Raw genomic sequence first — 21959 nt, 5'->3', positions numbered from 1 at the left:
TCATCTTATATCAGCCCCTAGATTCCCTACTTTGTTCCCCTCTCTGCTGGCTGAGAATTAAAACCACCTTTCTATTGCCTGCCCACTCTGTCTCTCTAATTTTTACCTTCGGTGGGCAGAGAAGGCCAACATTTTGGCTAGCAACATGATGGAACTTGCCCAAACACCTGCACAGGTGCCCTTGGGCTCCTTGATAGCCATGACCTTCGTGAGGGGCAGGTATCAGACAAGAGATAGTGGGAGGACAAGGACAGTGGGAGTTTTCTTTATAAAATCTGGCTAAGATATGCACAATGCACCACCCTCCACCTTCAAGGAGGATTCTGAGCTGTGTGAATTAAGCTTCACAGCAATTTTTATGGCTTTGGGGTCTCACCACCTAGGAAAGCCGCTCCATCAGTTTAAGAGACCAACTGCCAGTTTCAAAGACGATCCCCATTAAAATCCTACAGGGAGACTGAGAGTGGTAACTGAAATGTCTTCAGCTATGTACCCCGAGACTGAGAAGACTGTGTGCCAACCCAAATTCACTCATGTCTCATTTGGAACCTTTCGAGTGTATTTACTCTCAGGCAGAAAAACCAGGTGTCTACTTGATCCTGATCAAAGCACACTTTCTCTTTTGGACCCAGGAGATTCATCTCTGAGTAAAGAGGAAATTCTAATGGACATGTCCCATTTCAAATTTTCTTCTCACCCATAAGACACCGTCGAGAGGTCTGGTTGCTGCCACCGTTGAGCCTAATCACAGTCACCTCCCACAGAAGGAACCCAGCTTCCCAAAGCCCCAAACCACCCTGGCTCAGGCACCAACACTGGAGGGATCCTCCTGGAATACCACCACCCTGCCCCATGTTGCCTTGTTCTGTGGGACTAGGGGATATCTCTCCACCTTCCTCATGTGACTGCAGCTCTTAGATCATCACTCTAGGTGTAGGGATATCCTGCTTTTCCTAGTGTCCCCATTGCTAACAAGGCCAGTCACAGAGCACAGGCTCTGTGAAGTTCTGTGGAATAAATGAGCCAGGGAGCAGGTCCTTATTTAGTAGGATTAGTTTTCTCCTACTTTCTTAAATAATAACCTGGGAAAATCCAAATAAACTTGAGATAGCTTAGTTGTATAAAATGACAGACAAAAAGTATAAGAAGCAAGATTTCAATATAATCACACTTTATTTTCCAATTCTTTCACCAAGTACATTACTGCTAAGTAAGTTCACATTTCCAAAATAGTTATAAATCTAATCTCATGTTACCATGTTCAGGGTCACAAATTAAAATGGGAGTTCCAAAACTCTTTTAAAAACCAGCAAAACTCTTGTCTGTAAACTGGGTAATTACAAATACATGTGTGTTCAATGTCATTCACAAAGTTAGATACTGAAGTTTATTAAGTCTTAAGCTGAAAAAACACACTTGAAAAATTCTTAAAAAACAGAGATGAATTTCCATGTCATCACAGAGAAAATGAACACAAAGATGCTACACCCCGGGTTCCCCAAGTGGCCCAGGCCCTCACTACTAAAAGGGCTCACCACTCCCTCTTCAATCACAGAGGGAAAGATCAGCCTGGCTGCTGCTCTGGCTCAGGGCCCCTCTTCCTCCTCCCTCACAGCCTCTGCAGAAGGGAGTGGGAAGGACCTAATAGTCCTTCGGTTGACCCTAAGCAGATACTCTATGAATTTCTCCTTGCTGGTCTCTGCAAAGGCCCGGGGACCCCACAGGAACTCGTATCGAGTAGGGTTGCTGTCAGGCACCTGGCGGTACTCCAGGTACCCGTCCTGCACCCACACTTGGGTCAGCAACTCCCTCGGCTCACCAAAGATGGAGTGCTCCTTCCCAACATACACCCCCATCTTGTTGAGTGCTCCCCAGATCTCCTCCTCAGGGCCGTGATCCCTATTCTGGAGGATCAGGCTGAGGACCACCACCAGGAGGCCAGCCTTGGGCAGGACCTGCCCATCTCTCTGCATCAAATCACAGGTGAGGTCCAGGGAGGGGACCATGATGTAGATGCGCCTCCTTGGGTCTACCTCCTTCATATCCACACCAAACACCAGCAGAATGCATTCAACCGCTTGGCAGAAGACCACCGGGTAGTGCTCCTGGTTACCCTTGAGGACTGTATTCAGCAATTCAGCATAGGAGGTTAGCTTCCTGGCTCGATACTTGCAGAGCAGGAACTTCACCATGTTAGCCACCATTTTATTCACAACTTCCTGGGGCAAGGCCGCCACAGGGGCTGACAAGGAGACTGGGGAGGAGGAGGCTGAGGATCGGGATGCAGCCTCCCCCACCTCAGCCCCCAAGAGCTGGGCCTCCTCTGGGTCCTGGGCCTTGCCTGGGCCCTGAAGGGCTTCCTCAGGCTTGCTCAGCTCACTCATCTTGACCACAAGCACGATACCTGGGATCAAACCACAGACAGGAGTGAGGCAGAGGACATTGGGGACCACGGGCCTCGGCGGAGAAATACACCCTGGGTGGTCAACACAGGCCACTTACATATCTCCTCTTGAGGGGTGCTCTCAACCTCACAGGGGCCCTCATCCTGGGCAGCCTGACCCCTGGCTGCCCAAAGGGGGAAGGGGAGCCAGCACAGTCTGAGGTTCTGGGGCTGACACAGTGGGGAGATTAGGGCTTTGTGGGGTCCCTTCTGTTCTGGGATGGGGAGCCTCTGGTGCTCACTCAGGGCACCCTCCTCACCTTGACTCCTGGTACTGCCTGGACTTCCTCTGTTCTCTGACCTCTGGACACAGGCCTAAGACCTCTGCCTTTGCCTCCTGGTTCCTGGAGCCCCTGTGAAAAAAATGGAGGGGGCAACTCAGGGGTAGATTGTGGCACAGCCCTGGGCTCTGAGGTCCCCCCATTTGTGGGGGAAATGGTTCCCTTTTAGCTCCCTTGTAGTGCCCACCTTTTCCCGGCCGCAGCCTGTACCCTGCCCTTTGGGGGCCTGCAGAGTTACTGAGAACAAGACCCGAGTCTGAAGGGAAAGTGCGAAAGAGCTCCACATGCAGCCGCACCTGACCAGGGCCTCCCGCTGGTCCTAGGCTGGAGAGATGCTCGGTCCTCACTCATGTCCAGCCTGGACTCCCAGCACTGACCAGAAGGGTGGGTTCAGCTCTGCCCGGGGAGTCCACCATCTGAGGACCTGAAGCCTCCACCCTCTGCCTGAAAACCTCACCTCCTGAGTCCCTTAAGCAAGAAGTCGAGAAACTGCACATCCTGCTCAACCCGCTCTGGGGCCTCTAAGAACCCCATCAAAGGAAAGGATCCCTCCCTGTGTTGGGGTCTAACCACCTCAGTCCTTCCTTGCCTGAAGTCTGGATTCCAGGCAAGACCCGGAACTGGCCCGTCCTCCATTTTGAGGCCCCGCCGCTCTCACCCGGTTCCCAGTCATGTGGCACGAGGTCGTCCTGCCTGGGGACTACCTGGGTTCCCTCTGTTCTGGGGTCCGGCTCCCCTCACTCCTCCCTCAGGGTCCTCACCTTGACTCCCGGTAGGACCGGGGCTCTGTCCTCCCGCAGTTTGAGGCCCAGCTCCTCACACCAGGACCCCCGTCTCGCTGAGACCCGGAAGTTAGAAAGTCAGGACAGGCGCAGTGTGCTCTTCTCACCCCAGGGTCTCCCAGGGCTGATGACAGGGGCAGGGATCTGTGGGGCTCCAGCAGTCCTCCCTGGGGGTCCCCTCAGTCCTCCCTCAGGGTCTTACCTTGTCTCCGAGTAGAGCTTCAGAGTCTCTCCTCTCCCCAACTGAGGCCCCGCCCCTTATACCCCTCTCTGAGACCCGGATGTCAGGAAGTCAGACCATGCCTGTTGTTCTCGTCCTACGTCACGGCCGCCAAGGACCGACAACAGAGACAGCTTTCTCTGAGGTCAAGGGCCCCCTAGTCCCCCCTCAGGGACCTCAACTTGTTACCCCACAGGACCTGGAATTCTCCTCTCTGCCCACCTGAAGCCCCGCCACCCCACCCCACAGTTCCCCAGTCTCTCTGAGACCTGGATGTCAGGAAATGCGGCATGTGCTCATCCCACCCTATGGGCTCCCTGAGCCCACTCTGTGATGGGGTCCAGGATCCCCTCAGTCCTTCCTCAGGGTCCTCACCCGGACTTCTTCAGAACCTACTATCCTCCCCTTCTCCTTCTAAGGCCTGCCCCTTATATCAGGTCCCCAACCTGTCAGAGACAGTAATGCCAAAGTTAGGGACACGCTACCAAGTGCTCATGCCGTCACCAGCGATGCCTAGGGATGACAGCAGGGGTGGGATCCATTGGGTCCTTGTGTCCTCCTCGGGGTCCTTGTGTCCTCGTCAGGGTCCTCATCTTGAGCTCTGGAATGTACAGGATGTCCCTGATTTGACCCAAGGCTGGACCCTCACACCAAAGCCCTCATTGCTCTGAGACCACAGCTTCCAGAGCTGCTGATCTCCTGGAGCAGTGGAATGGCCTCTACGAAGCACATGTGAGGTGCACACTGGGATATGAGAGCCCGTGGTGCTGGGGTTTCACCCCCCAGGAACTGGAAAAACTCCACATCTGTCATCATTATTTCCCCCACTAAGTAGATACATGGCCCTGGAACCAGAGGGAGCAGTGACCCCACCTACCACCACTCCTAGTGACCCACAATGGAAGTTGTGCTTCTGGTCCCCCGTGTAGGTTCTGCAGTTTCTCAGCGGAGCTATCTAGCCGTTAGCCACTTCTAGCTATTTACATTTGACTTCACATCATATTATGATAGAAGGCCAGGCTCTGGAACACACTAAGTACAGTTGAATTCACAATACCCAGCCTTATGTGGCTACTGGTCTCTCTATTAATGGTGGTGACAGGACATGCTCTTCCCAGAGGAAGATGGTTCCCCCAGGAGATATCATAACAGTCCTACTGACCTTTGAGCCATGGTTCCCACCTGGCACTTTGTGCTCCTTTCCATAGAGGTTCAGGCACCAGTTCCCCATCCACATGTCTCCTCTTCTGACCAAGATCTGCCACGTGATGAAGGGAAAGGGAGAGAAGCATGGACCCCAGAAGGAGGGCAGAGAGAGAGGACTGTGTGGTCCTCATGTGGTTCTAGCTTGAAGCTCAGCTCCAGACTCCTAGGCTGCATCCTTGCCCCTTGCTCCTAGGGATCTCCACCCTCCTCAGTCCATCTAGCTGTACCACCCCCAGGATACCATCTGCAGTGCTCAGAATCCAAAATACTCCTTCCTCTTCCACCCTGTCTACATCACAACTGTCCTGGAGGGCTCTAGGAAGAGAGTAGTTCTCCTAAAAACACCTACCTTCTGACTGTGCCACTGGGAGAAGCCTAGTTCCTCACCCTTGGCCCTGAATGAACGGCACCTGGACAGATCTTCCATCAGTCAGTCAGGCAGGAGTGTTTCCTGCTTCTTGGGATCTCAGGCCCATGGATGTGGCACCACCTGCATCCAAAGTACCTTTCCATCCCACCCCAGGCATCAACACAAATAGGATGCTTTTTCCCCAAACAACATGCTATTATTTAGATGAACCTATTTTTCTGTCTTTGTATTAAAATCTTGGTGAAAATTATTCATGTATTTACTTCCAAATTGTTGTAGGTTTACATAAGGATCCCATGTTCCCTGCAGCAGCATCCAGGAAGCAGAGGGAGAAGAGTTGTGAACAAGGACCTCTCCCCTGCTCTGCAGTGTACTCGATGCTCAACAGACAGCAGCCAGTAGGTATAGCTTGTGATGAAGACAATTCCTTTCCTGTGTTGAGGAGTTTCTGAGAAAGCCAAACGTGCCTTGAATTTCCATTTCTAGTCACCACTCTGTATCATCAGCACTTTCAAATGCAAGATCTGATTTAGCTTCCAAGACTTTTGTGAATGGCAGGGAGGGGTCCCCCCGACTCCCTCTAATGCTCTTTCTGCCCTTTCCTCTGCAGTGATGCCACCCACAGTCTCAGCAGGCTGAGGATGTGCCCATGCCTCCTGATGCCAGGACACAGTCTCCCTCTGGGAGTCACAGCTGCATCCACACGATGGAACTTGCCTGAGCACTTGCACAGGTGCCTGTAGGCTCCCCGGCAGCCATGAACTTCATGAGAGGCAGGTATCAGACAAGTGATGGTAAGAGGACAAGGACAGTGGGAGTTTTCTTTATAAAATCCAGCTAGGATATGCACCTCCCTTCACCTCCAAGGAGGATTCTGAGGTGTGTGAATTCAAGTTCAGTGCAGTTTTTATGGCTTTGGGGCCTAACCACCTAGGAAAGCTGACCCATCAGTTGATGTGTCCAACTGCCAGTTTCAAAGAACTCCATTAAAATCTTACCAGAAGACTGAGGGTGGTAATCAAAATGTGTTCAACTATATTCCCTGAGATTGAGTAGACTGTGTGCCAAACCAAATTCGCTCATTTCCCATTTGGAAACTTTCTAGTGTATTTAGACTCAAGCAGAAAAATCAAGTGTCTACCTATTCTGACCAAAGCTCACTTTCTCAGATCCAGGAGATTAATTGGAGAGAAGATGAACTTCTAAAGTGCATGTCTGATTCCAGACTTTCCTCTCACTCATAAGACCCCGTCTACAGTCTGGCTGTTGCCACCACTCAGGTTCATTACCATCATTTCCCACAGAAGGAATCCAGCTTCCCAAGGCCCCAGACCACTCTGGCTCAGGCACCAACACTTGAGTGATCCTCTTGGAGTCCCCCTGCCCTGCCCCATATTGCCTTGTTCTTTGGGACTAGGGGACGTCTCCCCACCTTCCTCATGTGACTGTGGCTCCTAGACCATAGCTCTAGGTGTGGGGGTGTCCTGCTGCCCCTGGTGTCCCCACTGCTAACACAGGGCCTTCCACAGAGCAGAGGATCTGTGAAGTTCTGTGGAATAAATTAGTCAGTGAGAAGGGGGCTTATTAATCTCATCAATTTTCTCCTACTTTCTTAAATAATAACCTGGCAAAATCCAAGTAAACAGACATGGATTAGCTGTAGAAAAGGACAGACAAAACCTATAAGAAGCAAGAATCCACTACAATCATTTTTTATTTTCCAATTCTTCCACCAGCTATATACTGCTAAGTAAGTTCACATATCCAAAATAGTTGTTTATTCCAATTCCATGTGATCTTGCTCAGGGTCGCAAAATAAAATGGGAGAGTTCCCAATCTCTTTTACAAAACAGCAAAAGTCTGGTCCTTAAACTGGTTAAGTACAAATACATGTGTGATCAATGTCATTCACAAAGTTAGATACTGAAGTTTATTAAGGCTTAAGCTGAAAAAACACATTTGAAAAATTCCTAAAAAACAGATGGATTTCCATGTCATCACAGCAAAAATGAACACAAAGATGCTACACCCCGGGTTCCCCCAAGTGACCCAGGCCATCACTACTGAGAAGGCTGACTGCTCCCTCTTCAATCACAGAGGCAAGGATCAGCTTTGCTACTTTTCTGGGTCAGGTCTCCTCTTCCCCCTCCCTCACAGCCTCTGCAGACGGCGGTGGGAAGGCCCTGGAAAACCATTGGTTGTCTCTGAGCAGATACTCCATGACTTCCTACTTACTGGTCTCTGCATAGGCCCAGGGGCTCTACAGGAACTCATATTGAGCAGGGTTGTTGTCAGGCACCTGCAGGTACTCCAGGTACCCCTCCTGCACCCACACTTGGGACAGCAGCTCCCTGGGCTGCCCAAAGACACAGTGCTCCCTCCTAACAAACATCCCCATTTTCTGAGTGCTCCCAGACCTCCTCCTTAGGGGCATGGTCTCCATACCACATGATCAGGCTGAGGACCAGCACCAGGAGGCTGGCCTTGGGCAGGCCCTGCCCACCTCTCTGCATCGCATTGCAGGTGAGGCCCAGGGTGGGGACCATGATGTAGATGTGCTCTGTGGGGTCCACTTCCTTCACCTTCATGCCACAGACCAGCTGCAGGCACTTTGAGGCCTGGCTGAAGACCACCGGGAAATGTTCCTGGTTATCCCTGAGGACCTTCTTCAGCATTTCCGCCTGGGAGGTCAGCTCCTTGGCTCGATACTTGAGGAGCCGGAACTTCATCAGGTTCCTGCCACCATTGCATTAAGAGCTTCCTGGGGCAAGGCCTCCACAAGAGTGAAGCAGGAGACTGAGGGGACAAGGCCGAGGCAGATACAGCATCTCCTGTCTCAGTCCCCAAGAGCTGTGCCTCTACGGGGCCCAGGGCCTTGCTTGGGTCCTGAAGGTCTTCCCCGGGCTTGCTCAGCTCACTCATCTCAATCACGAGTGCGATGCCTGGCATCAAATCACAGACAGAAGTGAGGCAGGGGGACAGATGGGGACCACCCGTCTGGGGGAGAGTGGGGGTGTGAGCAGCCTCAGCTGAGAAATGCACCCTGGGCAGTCTGACACAGGCTACTTACAGTTCTCCCCTTGATGGGTGCTCTCAGACCTCACAGGAGCATGCCTCCGGAGTGGTCAGTCCCCTGGCTACCTGAAGGAGGAAGTGAGGTTGTAAGGTATAGTTCACGCCGAGGCAGAAAAGCAGAGATGACCACAATGGAAGTAGGTTACCTTTATTCAGGCAAGGAGGGGCGACAGTCAGCCTAACGACTAGGCTGAGCTCCAAGAGGGATCAGCGAGGCTCCATATTTATAAGGAGGTTTTTGGAAACAATAAGGGAAACGTTAATCAGGCAGGATATTTTGGGTATTCTTTAGTTGAGATGGCATTTGTAGTTGGGCAGGGGGTGATAAGTCTTCTGGGCAGGTGTAGGGGGTGGAAAGTTTTCTGGACAGGGGATGATAAGTTCCAGATAGATAAAACTGGCCTGGAGCATCAGGGTGGGACCTAAAGTTCAGTTTTGTTTTCTCCAAAGTTAGATGATTCAGCAAGGACCTTTGAGACTGTTGCTTTCTTTTCTAGGCCCAAATACTCCTTCATTCCAGACCCTGAAATCATTAAAGAATGGGGAAAAGAGCGCTGTATCTCTCTGGCTACTTCTTTCTGGATAGGGGTGATGGTTTTGGGTCTGGAATGGAAGATCATCCTAGGGCCCAGGGTCTTCTTTTTCTGAGCTTGGAGTGAGGCTCTCGAGAAGAAGAATGGTCTTGACCTGATCTTGAGAGATGGCCTGAATCCATTCTTGGAGAAACTTTGAAAGAGATTGAAGAGACAGGGTCCAAATAAGAGAAATAAAATGATAAGTACCAATGGTCCCAGGAAAGGGAGCAACCAAGGGAAGGCCTGTTGGAACAGGTTTTGGGGACTGTAAAGATTTTGTAACTCTTTTTTGTGGCATTTGATTCTAAGTTCTTTGACTCTGCCTGGACTATGCCCATTTCATTAACAAAATAGCAGCAGTCCTCTCCTAGGAAAAGGCAGGTCCCTTCCTTTTCTGTGGTGAGAAGGTCCAGGGTTCACCTATTTTGTAGGGCCACAGAAGTTAATGAGTTAATTTGTCTTTGGACTGAAATGAAGGACTCCATTACCTGCTCCACGTCCTCACTGAGTTCTTGGGACAGTTTGTAGTAGAAATGGGCAGAGGTTGAGATGCCCTCAATCCCAGTGCCTAGGGCTGCTGCTATGCCAATCCCAATCAGGAGGGGGGCTATGACAGCTTGTTTTTTTTCTGTGGGAAAGTTCCCCTTGGGGGTAGACTATTTGTTCTACCTCTTCTTCTTTGAGGAATGTTAGACCCGGGGTCAGGAAGGCCAAGATGCAAGGTCCAGGGGGGTCCATAGGTCCTGCAGAGAATGAAGATTCCCGAATTGGTGCAATTATTTGTGCTGTTTCAGAGAACCCAAGTGGAACAGAAGGAGGGAGCAGAGTTTGTAAGCCCAGTGTAGTTGGGACTAGAGTAGTTAATACAGGTTAGGTTTGAAGAGGCTGAGAGTAGGACATTGTCAGAAACTGGCCCAATGAGTTGTGTAGCTTTTTGTTGGGAAGGGGAGGTATAGTTGCCCTGTAACAGCCAGGTTGAAGGTAAGGGAATTGCTATGTGTGGTGAGGGAGACAGTGACATGCATATCCAAGACTGTGATGTGTGTTGTGTGTATTGGAAGAGTTGGAAAGAAGAGTTGAGAAGGTGAGTAAAGTATTGGTTGCCAGAGGGAGGTTTTAGGGGAGGTCATAATTGGGAAAGGAGGTCTAGGCGTTTATAAGGTTCAGGGGTTACCTGTAACTGGGAAATCATGTTCTTTATGACTTGCTCTTGTTTATTTTCCCGATTTTGATCTAGTACCCCACCCCCATCTGAGTACCCCCAGTGGGTAATGGGGTAGAAACATGTTTCTTCCATTTGGCTTATGGCAGGTACTCATGAGAAAAAGATGCCACTTTCATTTATAAGAGAACACAAATATTTACCAGCAAAAACAATTTCCATCTAGATTATAATATCATCTAGAAAATCAAACACATTTTGGTCAGGCAACTTAACAGCTTCAGCATTCTGTGCCTTCAGAACACATAATACTAACCTGATGACAGAATTCCCATGTCCAGTAGGAGCTGTCAGACCCCTATGGCCATAGATCTGCACTGGATGAAAGGACAGCGTTCTAGAAGCCAATCTACCAGTTCTGACCCAATGCAGCTTCTCCAAGATAAAAGCAAAGCCATTCACAGTAAGACACTGTTGCCACCCATTTGTCAAAAAAAAAAAAAAAAAAAAAAAGACAATGAAATTTAATATCATCCCTTTCATGTGCCTTTTAGACAAGTAACTCAAGAATAAATGACATGCACTTCTTATTCATGTTTCAGATTTCAGCTCAAATATCACTTCCTTACAGAAGCTTATCCTCCTATACTTTTTATTTATGTCACCTAACATTTAACAATCATACATCTTTCCAAATGAATAATACCTGCTTTCTCATAATTATTATTGTGAGAATAATTTTCAGGAGAACAGGGATTATATATATGTAACTCATGACGAAACCTCAACATTAGAACAGTCCAGGCACAGAGCAAGATCTCTGAATACATTCAGTTCAGTTTAGTTCAGTCATTCAGTTGTGTCGGACTCTTTGCGACCCCATGAACCGCAGCACGCCAGGCCTCCCTGTCCATCACCAACTCCCGGAGTTTACCGAAACTCATGTCCATTGAGTCTCTGATGCCATTCAACCACCTCATCCTCTGTTGTCCCCTTCTCCTCCTACCCTCAATCTTTCTCAGATTCAGGGTCTTATCAAATGAGTCAGCTCTTCGCATCAGGTGGCCAAAATATTGGAGTTTCAGCTTTGACATCAGTCCTTCCAATGAACACCCAGGACTGATCTCCTTTAGGATGGACTGGTTGGATCTCCTTGCAGTCCAAGGGACTCTCATGAGTCTTCTCCAACACCACAGTTCTAAAGCAACAACCCTTCAGCGCTCAGCTCTCTTTATAGTCCAACTCATATCCATACATGACTACTGGAAAAACCATAGCCTTGAATAGATGGACCTTTGTGGACAAAGTAATGTCTCTACTTTTTAATATGCTGTCGAGGTTGTTCATAACTTTCCTTCCAAGGAATAAGCATCTTTTAATTTCATGGCTGCAATCACCATCTGCAGTGATTCCGGAGCCCCCCAAAATAAATTCTTGACACTGTTTCCACTTTTTCCCCATCTATTGGCCATGAAGTGATGGGACCAGATGCCATGATCTTAGTTTTCTGAATATTGAGCTTTAAGCCAACTTTTTCACTCTCCTCTTTCACTTTCATCAAGGAGGCTCGTTCTTCTTCACTCTCTGCCATAAGGGTGGTGTCATCTGCATATCTGAGGTTATTGATATTTCTCCCAGCAATCTTGATTCCAGCTTGTGCTTCATCCAGCCCAGCGTTTCTCATGATGTACTCTGCATATAAGTTAAATAAGCAGGGTGGCAATATACAGCATCGACATACTCCTTTTCCTATTTGGAACCAGTCTGTTGTTCCATGTCCAATTATAATGGTTGCTTCCTGACCTGCATACAGGTTTCCCAAGAGGCAGGTCAGGTGGTCTAGTATTCCCATCTCTTTCAGAATTTTCCACAGTTTATTGTGATCCACACATGGTCAATAAAGCAGAAATAGATGCTCTTCTGGGACTCTCTTACTTTTTCGAAGATCCAGCGAATGCTGGAAATTTGATCTCTGGTTCCTCTGTCTTTTCTAAAATCAGCTTGAACATCTGGAATTTTACGGTTCACATATTGCTGAAGCTTGGCTTGGAGAATTTTGAGCAATACTTTACTAGCATGTGAGATGAGTGCAATTCTGTCGTAGTTTGAGCATTCTTTGGCATTGCCTTTCTTTGGGATTGGAATGAAAACTGACCTTTTCCAGTCCTGTGGCCACTGCTGAGTTTTCCAAATTTGCTGGCATAATGAGTGCAGCACTCTCACAGCATCATCTTTTAGAATTTGAAATAGCTCAACTGGAATTCCATCACCTCTAGTAGCTTTGTTTGTAGTGATGCTTCCTAAGGCCCACTTGACTTCACATTCCTGGCTGTCTGGCTCTAGGTGAGTGATCACACCATCGTGATTATCTGGGTCATGAAGATCTTTTTTGTACAGTCCTTCTGTGTATTCTTGCCACCTCTTCTTAATATCTTCTGCTTCTGTTAGGTCCATACCATTTCTGTCCTTTATTGAGCCTATCTTTGCATGAAATGTTCCCTTGGTATCTCTAACTTTCTTGAAGAGATCTCTAGTCTTCCCCATTCTATTGTTTTCCTATATTCCTTTGCACTGATCACTGAGGAAGGCTTTCTTATCTCTCCTGGCTATTCTTTGGAACTCTCCATTCAAATGGGTATATATTTTCTTTTCTCCTTTGCTTTTTGCTTCTCTTCTTTTCACAGCTATTTGTAAGGCCTCCTCAGACAGCCATTTTGCTTTTTTGCATTTCTTTTTCTTGGGGATGGTCTTGATCCCTGTCACCTGTACAATGTCACGAACCTCCATCCCATAGTTCATCAGGCATTCTGTCTATCAGATCTAGTCCCTTAAATCTATTTCTCACTTCCACTGTATAGTCATAAGGGATTTGATTTAGGTTATACCTGAATGGTCTAGTGGTTTTCTCCACTTTCTTCAATTTCAGTCTGAATTTGGCAACAAGGAGTTCATGATCTGAGCCACAGTCAGCTCCCTGTCTTGTTTTCGCTGACTGTATAGAGCTTCTCCATCTTGGGCTGCAAAGAATATAATCAAGCTGATTTCGGTGTCGACCACCTGGTGATGTCCGTGCGTAGTCTTCTCTTGTGCTGTTGAAAGAGGGTGTTTGCTATGACCAGCACGTTCTCTTGGCAGAACTCTGTTAGCCTTTGCCCTGCTTCAGTCTGTACTCCAAGGCCAAATTTGCCTGTTACTCCAGGTGTTTCTTGACTTCATACTTTTGCATTCCAGTCCCCTATAATGAAAAGAACATCTTTTTTGGGTGTTAGTTCTAGAAGTTCTTGTAGGTCTTCATAGAACTGTTCAACTTCAGCTTCTTCAGCGTTACTGGTCAGGGCATAGACTTGAATTACCGTGATATTGAATGGTTTGCCTTGGAAACAAACAGAGATCATTCTGTAGATTTGAGATTGCATCCAAGTACTGCATTTCGGACTCATTTGTTGACTATGATGGCTACTCCATTTCTTCTAAACGATTCCTGCCCACAGTAGTAGACATAATGCTCATCTGAGTTAAATTCACCAATTCCAGTCCATCTTAGTTCACTGATTCCTAGAATGTCAATGTTCACTCTTGTCCTCTCCTGTTTGACCACTTCCAATTTGCCTTGATTCATGGACCTAACATTCCAGGTTCCTATGCAATATTGCTCTTTATAGCATCGAATCTTGCTTCTATCACCAGTCCCATTCACAACTGGGTGTTGTTTTTGCTTTGGCTCCATCCCTTCATTCATTCTGGAGTTATTTCTCCACTGATCTCCAGTAGCATATTGGGCACCTACTGATCTGGGGAGTTCTTCTTTCAGTGTCCTATCTTTTTGCCTTTTCATACTGTTTATGGGGTTCACAAGGCAAGAATACTGATGTGGTTTGCCATTCCCTTCTCCAGTGGACCACATTCTGTCAGAACTCTCCACCATGACCTGACCATCTTGGGTGGCCCCACATGGCATGGCTTAGTTTCATTGAGTTAGACAAGGCTGTGGTCCATATGATCAGATGGGCTAGCTGTCCGTGACTGTAGTTTCAGTCTGTCTTCCCCCTGATACCCTCTCTCAGTGTCTACTGTCTTACCTGGGTTTCTCTTACCTTGGATGTGGGGTTTTTCTTCGTGGTTGCTCCAGCAAAGCACAAATCTGATTTCGGTGTTGACCAAACTGGGGTCGACTGCATTGCAGGCAGATTCTTTACCAGCTGAGCTACCAGGGAAGCTTCTGAACACATACATTTGAATAAACTAAGGAATAAATTTAGCAGTCCTTTATTTAAATGTTTTTGCCTTGATAAGACAAGTGGTTATTAACTTTGGTGCAACTTTTTACACATTTTTATCTCATTTCTTTGAGAACAAAATAATTCCAAGATTAGACCAAGTTACATCACAGTGAAGGGTATAATGTTTTGTTTTCTACTCTTCAAACAGAGATTAAGCCTAATATTTGTCTCAACAATAAATTTGACTGTTAATATAGTATAAGCAATCCACCAAGCAGCCAGCATCATAAACCCACAAACCTGGATGACGGATTCTGCTAACCACCTTAAGAAATAGTTTCTGGAAAAAAAAAGAAATACTTTCTGTAATTCATCTTAAAACATACAGCTGAATTCAAAGAATGCCCTAATCTGGCTATTATAAGCAGTATCTTCATGCCTACCTTTCCATCTTTATCAGCCTCAGATGAAAAACCAAATGATGAAAACTTTCTGAAATAAGGTTCTTCAATTTGCAGAAATTTCATTGAAACCCACTCTCCCATATGAAAAAAGTCACACCAAAATGTTTTTTAATCACTTGTATCATGTAAATGACTATCTTTCTCCTATGTTTTTTATTTAAGGACCAAAAGATGCCAACATTTGTTTGCATTTCTAGAACAGAAAAATATTGCCTATCTTTTATGACTGGCATAATCACAAATATCTAGAAATCACCCAGTAACCAACAGAATGCAGAAATGCCATGAGATGCTTTATTTTCATGGATGATGGAAAAATAAGGTAGTAAACATTTCTGCTGAGATATCTGAACAACGATTCTAGCTTTAGTTAAAATATTACTTTCTTGGGTAAAGATTTTAAAAGATTTAAAAGATACTCTGAGGTCATTAAGGCAATTCTAAGTTGTACCAACTGTACAATTCCAGTTGCAGGTTAGCAGTAAGACAAAAGAAAGATTAAGAATCAAATAAATGGATTTTTTAAAACAACACAAGAAAACAGATTGTAACAAAACAGGCAATTAGACCAAACCGTCAATATTAACTTCTAATTCTATGGGACAACTTTCATTAGTAAATGCTCAAAGTGTTAATTCCCCAACACCTCCATCAATTAGCCAGCATCTTTGGGCTTGTAAAGCACTTTTATCATCTTAATCCTCATTCTCAGAACAATACAAATGGTTTCTCAGCCTATTCTGGGTCTGACATCATCTGGAACGTGGCAGGATACAACAAAATATTGACTAAACAGACTAAACTTTCAAATTGCAAATGGTGACTAGACAGATGCACTGCCTTGCTCCTTCACAGGTGATCAGGAAGACGTTTCTCAGAACAGGGCTTGCCATGTTTGTGTTGAGTGGGAGTTAACCTGGGAGACCTTGTTAACATGAAGATTCTGGTGCAGCCTCAGAGTCCTCACTTCTAATGGGCTGCCAGGTGAGGCCAGTGACCCAGCCCTACCTTCTCAATGGGAAAGACTTGCTCTGTCTTGGGGGCAAGGAGGCGAGGGTGGTGGGCAGGACTGAGTCAATTTCCTAAAACACGGTATAGCCATGACTGCTGTCATGTGTAGTTACTACTCAATAATCAAGCTCCTGCTCTCAGAGTAAGCTGCTGTTTCAGTCGTGCACGATCTCCTTCTACTCCCACCTGCGATTTATCACATTGTGTTTCGAATTGCTTTCGACAATCCCTTTGCACCAGGCAAAACATCACTGGGATAAAGATAAACACTATCACTAATACCACCAATTTGCCGACTCAATGGACACGAGTTTGAGCAAACCTTGGGAGATTGTGAAGGACAGGGAAGGCTGATGTGCTGCCATCCACAGGGCCGCAAAGAGTCAGACATGACTTGGCAACTGAACAACAATGCCACCAAAGCAAAGAGAATGAGGTGAGTAGCCACTGCTGTTAACCAACAACCTCCTTGACTTGTGGACCAGGTCAGCAACAATCTACTTTAAATCCCCGAACCTACAGGACTTAGAGGAGGGTGGGGAGAAATCAGAGATGCCTGAAAGGGAGGAGTGTGAACACCCACAGCAGTTCTTACTCCCCACATATCATCAGTCTTGTACTGAATCCAGAAGCTGTTCTAAGTACATGGGGATCTCACTAGTGCCTCGATGCTATATAGGAACATTATGATACAGAGGTGATGGCTCCAAGGCCAATATGATTGCTACAGCAAAATCTCTGAAGTTGAACACTTGGCTTTTCTTGGCCTCCTTCCATCTCCAGTTACAGTTTTAGTAATCTGTTCATAGCAGTACAGACAGACCCTCATCTCATGCAATGGGACAGTGGTATTTAGAGACTTACATGAAGGTTCAAAAGAGTAGTATGACTTTTCATATAGTACCAAATGAACAGAAAACATATCAAAATTGTGAAAGTAATTCTCATGTGATACTCAATTTACTACCAGACAAATGAAAATGACCCAGCCTAGGCTATCATGTTGGCACTTTGTCTCTCAATCAAGAGCATTAATCAGTCCTTAGACTATAAACCCACGCTGTTGCCACATTCTACTCCCGGTAAACCCAAAGTATGCTCTTGCTTGGATGGATGGTTCTTTTCCATGAATCTGATTAATGGACATCTTCCAATTCTTTTTCAGTCTATATCAATCACGAACAAAACTGAGAGCAAGGACCAGTCCAACACACAGCCTTATATAGGAGCAAAAAAGAATCCTGTAAGTCTGTTCACAGCTAGGCCCAAACACTGACATGGGCAGATCTCATTTTATTGCAGTTTCCTTTGCTGTACTTTGCAGACATTATGTTTACTAACTGAAGGTTTGTGGCAAGCTAAATTTAGCAAGTCTATCAGTGCCATTTTTCCAATGGCATTTGCTCACTTTGTGTCTCTGTTTTTGCTACTTCTCACAACATTTCAAACCCTTCACTAACAAAAAGATGATGACTTGCTGAAGACTCAGATGATTGTTAGCAAGTTTTAGCAATAAAGAATTTTTAGTAAAAGGGACGTGTATTATATTTACATATATTATTTTCTCCAACTGTGGTGTTGGAGAAGGCTTTTGAGAGTCCCTTGGGTTGCAAGGAGATCCAATCAGTCCATCCTAAAGGAAGTCAGTCCTGAATATTCAATGGAAAGACTTATGTTGAAGTTGAAACTCCAATACTTTGGCCACCTGATATGAAGATCTGACTTATTTGAAAAGACCTTGATGCTGGGAAAGACTGAAGGTGGAAGGAGAAGGGGACGACAGAGGATGAGACGGTTGGATGGCATCACTGACTCAATGGGCACCAGTTTGAGTAAACTCCGGGAGTTGGTGATAGATAGGGAGGCTTGGCAGGCTGTAGTCCATGGGTTCACAAAGAGTCGAACACGACAGAGTGACTGAACTGAACTTCACTAATATTGTTTTTAGACGTAATGCAATTGCACACTTGATAGACTACAGTGTAATAACTGTTACATGCACTGGGAAACACAATAATCCATGTGACCCACTTTATTGTGCTACTCATTGCACTGGGGTGTTCTGGAACCAAACCCACAGTATCTCTGAGGTATGCTTGTACAGGCAGTTTTAGCTTTTAAGAAAAAACAATTTAGACTTGTCTAAAGTTGATACCATCATCTATAAAAGAACAAAAAAGAGAGACAGAGATTCTACATGAAGTAATGCAACTATCATCACAGCCCCTGTCCCAGCCTGTTGCAGCTACTTGACCTGGGCCCTAAGCTAGTGGTTTTCAGATTTAGGGACTTGAATTCCTTATGGGAGAAAGTGGGTGGAGGCGATCTTGGAGCTTTTTAAAGAGATTCACAAATCCATGTATACAAAAGCATTGTTTCTCGACAGAATAAATCATGTCTAACCTATGTGGAAGGCATCAAAATCTACCTAAATACTAGTAAGATTAATTAGACATGGGGTTTTAAAGTGTTAATTCATTGCAGTTCTCTCATCTCCACTACGGAGTTCTCAGTGGTGTCTAAGATTACAGATCCTGCCAAGTTTTTGATTAGAAACAAGTTGTCAGCCTGGGGCAGTTACTGATGGGGATGGGACATGAAGCCATCATTGGGGTGTGAAAATCCCCTAGATCTTCCTGCAGATAGAAGTCACATGAAAGTGAAAGTAAGTCGCTTGGTTGTGTCTGACTCTCTGCGACCCCATGGACTATACAATCCATGGAATTCTGCAGGCCAGAATACTGGAGTGGGTAGCCTTTCCCTTCTGCAGGGGATCTTCCCAACCCAGGGATCGAACCCATGTCTCCCGAATTGCAGGTGGACTCTTTACCAGCTGAGCCACAATAGGTATGTGTAATAATTAAAAATTCATCCAGTTGGACCCTTAGATTTGTGCATTTTACTGTATGTAAACTATGCCTCAACAGAAAAGGGGGGGGGTTCTTACTCAAATAGGTTAGGAAGCACTATCCCTCCAAATCTAGGCCATGATGAAATTTTTCCCATCTGTGGCAAGTGGGAAAAAAAGAAAATACCATAAGGAGATGGTGATAAAGCTAAATTTAGTTAACTTAAAGAAAGGTCTTTATTCTGAGAATCTTTCCTACTTTTTTGGGCATCATTTGTTCTGAATATTCTTTCCTATATTTCATGGTCTTGTAATCTCATTTCTGTAAGAACAAACAATGATAATAAATTATAGTGGTTCTTTGTCTATTTTTGTAGTTTTAGTATTGTTTGCTGTGGTTTAATACCTTTACTTGGAAAAATATTCATAAAAAGCTGGTCATTCACGTTTGTTTTTTCTTTAAATGGCTCCATGAAATGGAGACACGTGCCCTGAACTTTCTCCATGACCATCTTCTTGGTCCAGATGTACTTTAAGCTGACCATACGCCCATCCATCGACTCTAACACCTCCACTCTATTCATCTGCCAAGGCAGAGAAGTGCCATCCCTATGCCCACCTGGCCCTCCCCACCCTGCAGCTCCTGAAGGAGTACCTCACTCCCACCTGGAGAGTCAGAGAAATGGCCCTCTCCCGCAGGGACCTCCAAAGGGTCCTTACAGAGCTCTGATAGAGGGGATCTGTATTACAGAAGGCCCAACACAGCACATGCCCAATAAAAACATTATAAAACGTCACGCCTTGGAGGAAGCAGAGCCGAGACTCTCAGAAGTCTGTGCACACCTGCAGCTAAGCATTCCTCGCCTGACCTTCAGACCAGGAGTCCAACTGTCCAACACTTGGCTCCTTAAATTAAGAGAAAAGTCACTGCCAATCTCCTAAGCAGACACTTCAAACCCCACACCCCTCCTACTCCTGGTAATAGCCCATCTCTCTGTGAACAAGATTATGACTTTAACACATTTTCAGGTTTCTTTTTTTTTTTTTTCCCTCAAGGAGAATTTCTGACAAGGTGGTAGGAAACTGTGTTACCTACAAAACCCTTTGAGGTTCACTCTGTCCTTTATCAGGTCAGCTGCCTGAACGATGATAATATCCTGCAACGCTCTTCCTGCACAAGAAGAATTCTCTCCATAAATCTACATAGACAAAACAAAGACTCACTGAGAACACAGAACAATAATGTGACAATTTGTGAGCTGCGGATGACACACTATACAGAAAAATTACGGCCAAGTCCCTAAGCTTAAAACACTTATATTGTAGCATACATAGCTAAGATAATAGCTATGTAACTACCTATTCTATTTATTTTTGTTATTGGACCACTTAAGCTATTAGGCTATAATAAGTACTTTCCAAATGCTAAACTGCTTTAACTGTAAATAATTTCCTTTTACACAAAATTTCCAGGGCAAAAATACCTGTTTTGTTTTGTTTTTTTGTTTTACATACAGTGTTTCTATCAATACAGCAAACTGAAGAGCATTTTTATATGAACTCTGCCATATTGATAATGCATACATTATGTCTAGGAAGACTGGAAAATAAAATTTTTCCTATCTGGTGAGCACCTCGCACCATGATACAATTTGATAGCAGCCTACTGTCTGCTTTGCTTTTAAGCCTCACTCAACTGCAGAGTTCATAGTTAATTCCAAGCATCCTGGACTCATCTACTTCACAATTCCATCTAGCAGATAAAAATTTCATATAGCTTCTTTTTTTAATCTTCTGATTTGCCCATATGTATCTCTCATTCTTGGAGGATGAAGGAGGGTATCCCTTTGATCTGGAGAGGGCTATGTCCCACTTTATAAACTACCTCCTTTCTCTGTAATTGGCAACTTCATTCACAGGGCAATGTTGCCTCACAAGGGAAATGAAATGAACTCTCTTCCTAAGTAAAGACTCATGAAAATGAAGATATATTGAGGGTGCATTGCTTACATTTGTTTACTTGTTTCTTGCTGAACTCTTTTTGCACCCACAAAGTTTTGACGGAATATTTTTATCTTTTCCCAAGGCAAACAATTGATAATATATTGACTATAACTTAATCCTGAATACTTCAACCCCATCCTTATACTCCCTTAATTTTTATACTGTCACCTCCTGAACACAACCTAATGAGAAGATGAAAATGACAGGAAATGATTGTTTTTTTAACATGCTAAACCCATTAAAAAATACTTAAGTCAAATAACAGAAGGTACTACTGAAAAAGGGTATGAGTCAGCTGACACTTGACTGGTCCTGACAGTGTTCATTCACTCAGTCATTCAAAAACACTGAGCAGCGATCAGCCCCATTCTAGATGCTGGGATACAGTAGTGAACAAGACCAAAGGTTCTGTCCTCACAAAGCTCACAGTCTCCTGTCTTTATAAAATACGCAACCCTGTCAGTTGATTTTTTTTTTCTTTTAGTCAGCTGATTTTTTAACAACATAATGAAGGAAACCCCACCTTGTCTCAGTAAGCATCTGGGGATATTCTACTATTAGATACCTATAAATAATCCCCCTTTTCACAAAGTTTTCAGAGTAAAACATCCTCTATTTTTTAAATACAGCATTTCTATCATTCAACAAATTGAAAATATTTCTATTATATACAAACTCTGCCATATTCATAACGAGTTCATGTAAAGGACTTGGAAAATGGGGGAACTTTTTTTCCCCTTATTTAGTTAACATCTTTCTCCATGATACAATTATCAGAGCATTCCAAAGACCTTCGGCCATGTCATTCCACATGAAGGAGACGCGCGTGATTATGAGCAAAGGGCAGATTTCTAACTAGCAAGTACTACACCAGGATTTGAGAGCTATCATTTCAGAAATGCTGTAAGGCAGAAAAAAATCATACCTGAGAAGGAGTATGTTCAAGGTATGGATTGGAAATTCTTCTTGATTGAGTCTATTTGGAAGGGAAAAAAAGGGAAAAATCAGAACTAAACAGTTTTTGGTACCACTGTACCATTAAGGACACCACATGCAACCGTGGCAAGTCCAGCAATTGTCTGAGCCAAAAAATGTCAATGGCCACTGAGGATTAACATCCTTATTCTCATTCAAGGTAAATATCTGATCAACATTCACTCCAACGGGACAGGATATTCTATCAGAATGGCTTCCACAGCTTTAAAAACTGCAACAGAACAACAGACGTTTTGTGTCTGTGTTGCTTTACTCTCAATGTGATTTTGATTTCACTTCTTTCCCTTTGATTTCCCCTTTTA

At 45.1% G+C, this 21959-nt stretch overlaps 1 protein-coding gene across 8 annotated transcripts in view; it reads right to left on the bottom strand.

Annotated features, from left to right (window-relative positions):
* Nucleotides 1-1268: 1268 nt before the first annotated feature.
* The window catches only part of LOC136154132 (melanoma-associated antigen 10-like), a 59466-nt gene continuing 38775 nt past the window's right edge, over nt 1269-21959 (bottom strand). Inside the window, exons 2-8 of one of the 8 annotated variants that reach the window (XM_065916396.1) lie at nt 10431-14674; nt 8524-9695; nt 8373-8443; nt 4212-8244; nt 3709-3823; nt 2704-2796; nt 1269-2404 (exon numbers count right to left, since the gene is read on the bottom strand). In XM_065916396.1, coding sequence (XP_065772468.1) covers nt 1587-2384 — 798 coding nt within the window. In that variant the 5' untranslated portion in view covers nt 2385-2404; nt 2704-2796; nt 3709-3823; ... (2 more) ...; nt 8524-9695; nt 10431-14674 and the 3' untranslated portion in view covers nt 1269-1586. Of the gene's footprint in view, nt 2405-2703; nt 3869-4211; nt 8444-8523; nt 9696-10430; nt 14675-21959 lie in introns of those variants that run through there. The other 7 variants (XM_065916400.1, XM_065916401.1, XM_065916394.1 and 4 more) reach the window with 7 other exon arrangements.

The sequence above is a fragment of the Muntiacus reevesi genome, chromosome X (assembly GCF_963930625.1).
Source record: "Muntiacus reevesi chromosome X, mMunRee1.1, whole genome shotgun sequence".
NCBI classification, from domain to species: Eukaryota; Metazoa; Chordata; class Mammalia; order Artiodactyla; family Cervidae; genus Muntiacus; species Muntiacus reevesi.
The sequence above is the reverse complement of the archived record's forward strand: the minus strand, read 5'-3'. Positions and strand labels throughout refer to the sequence as shown.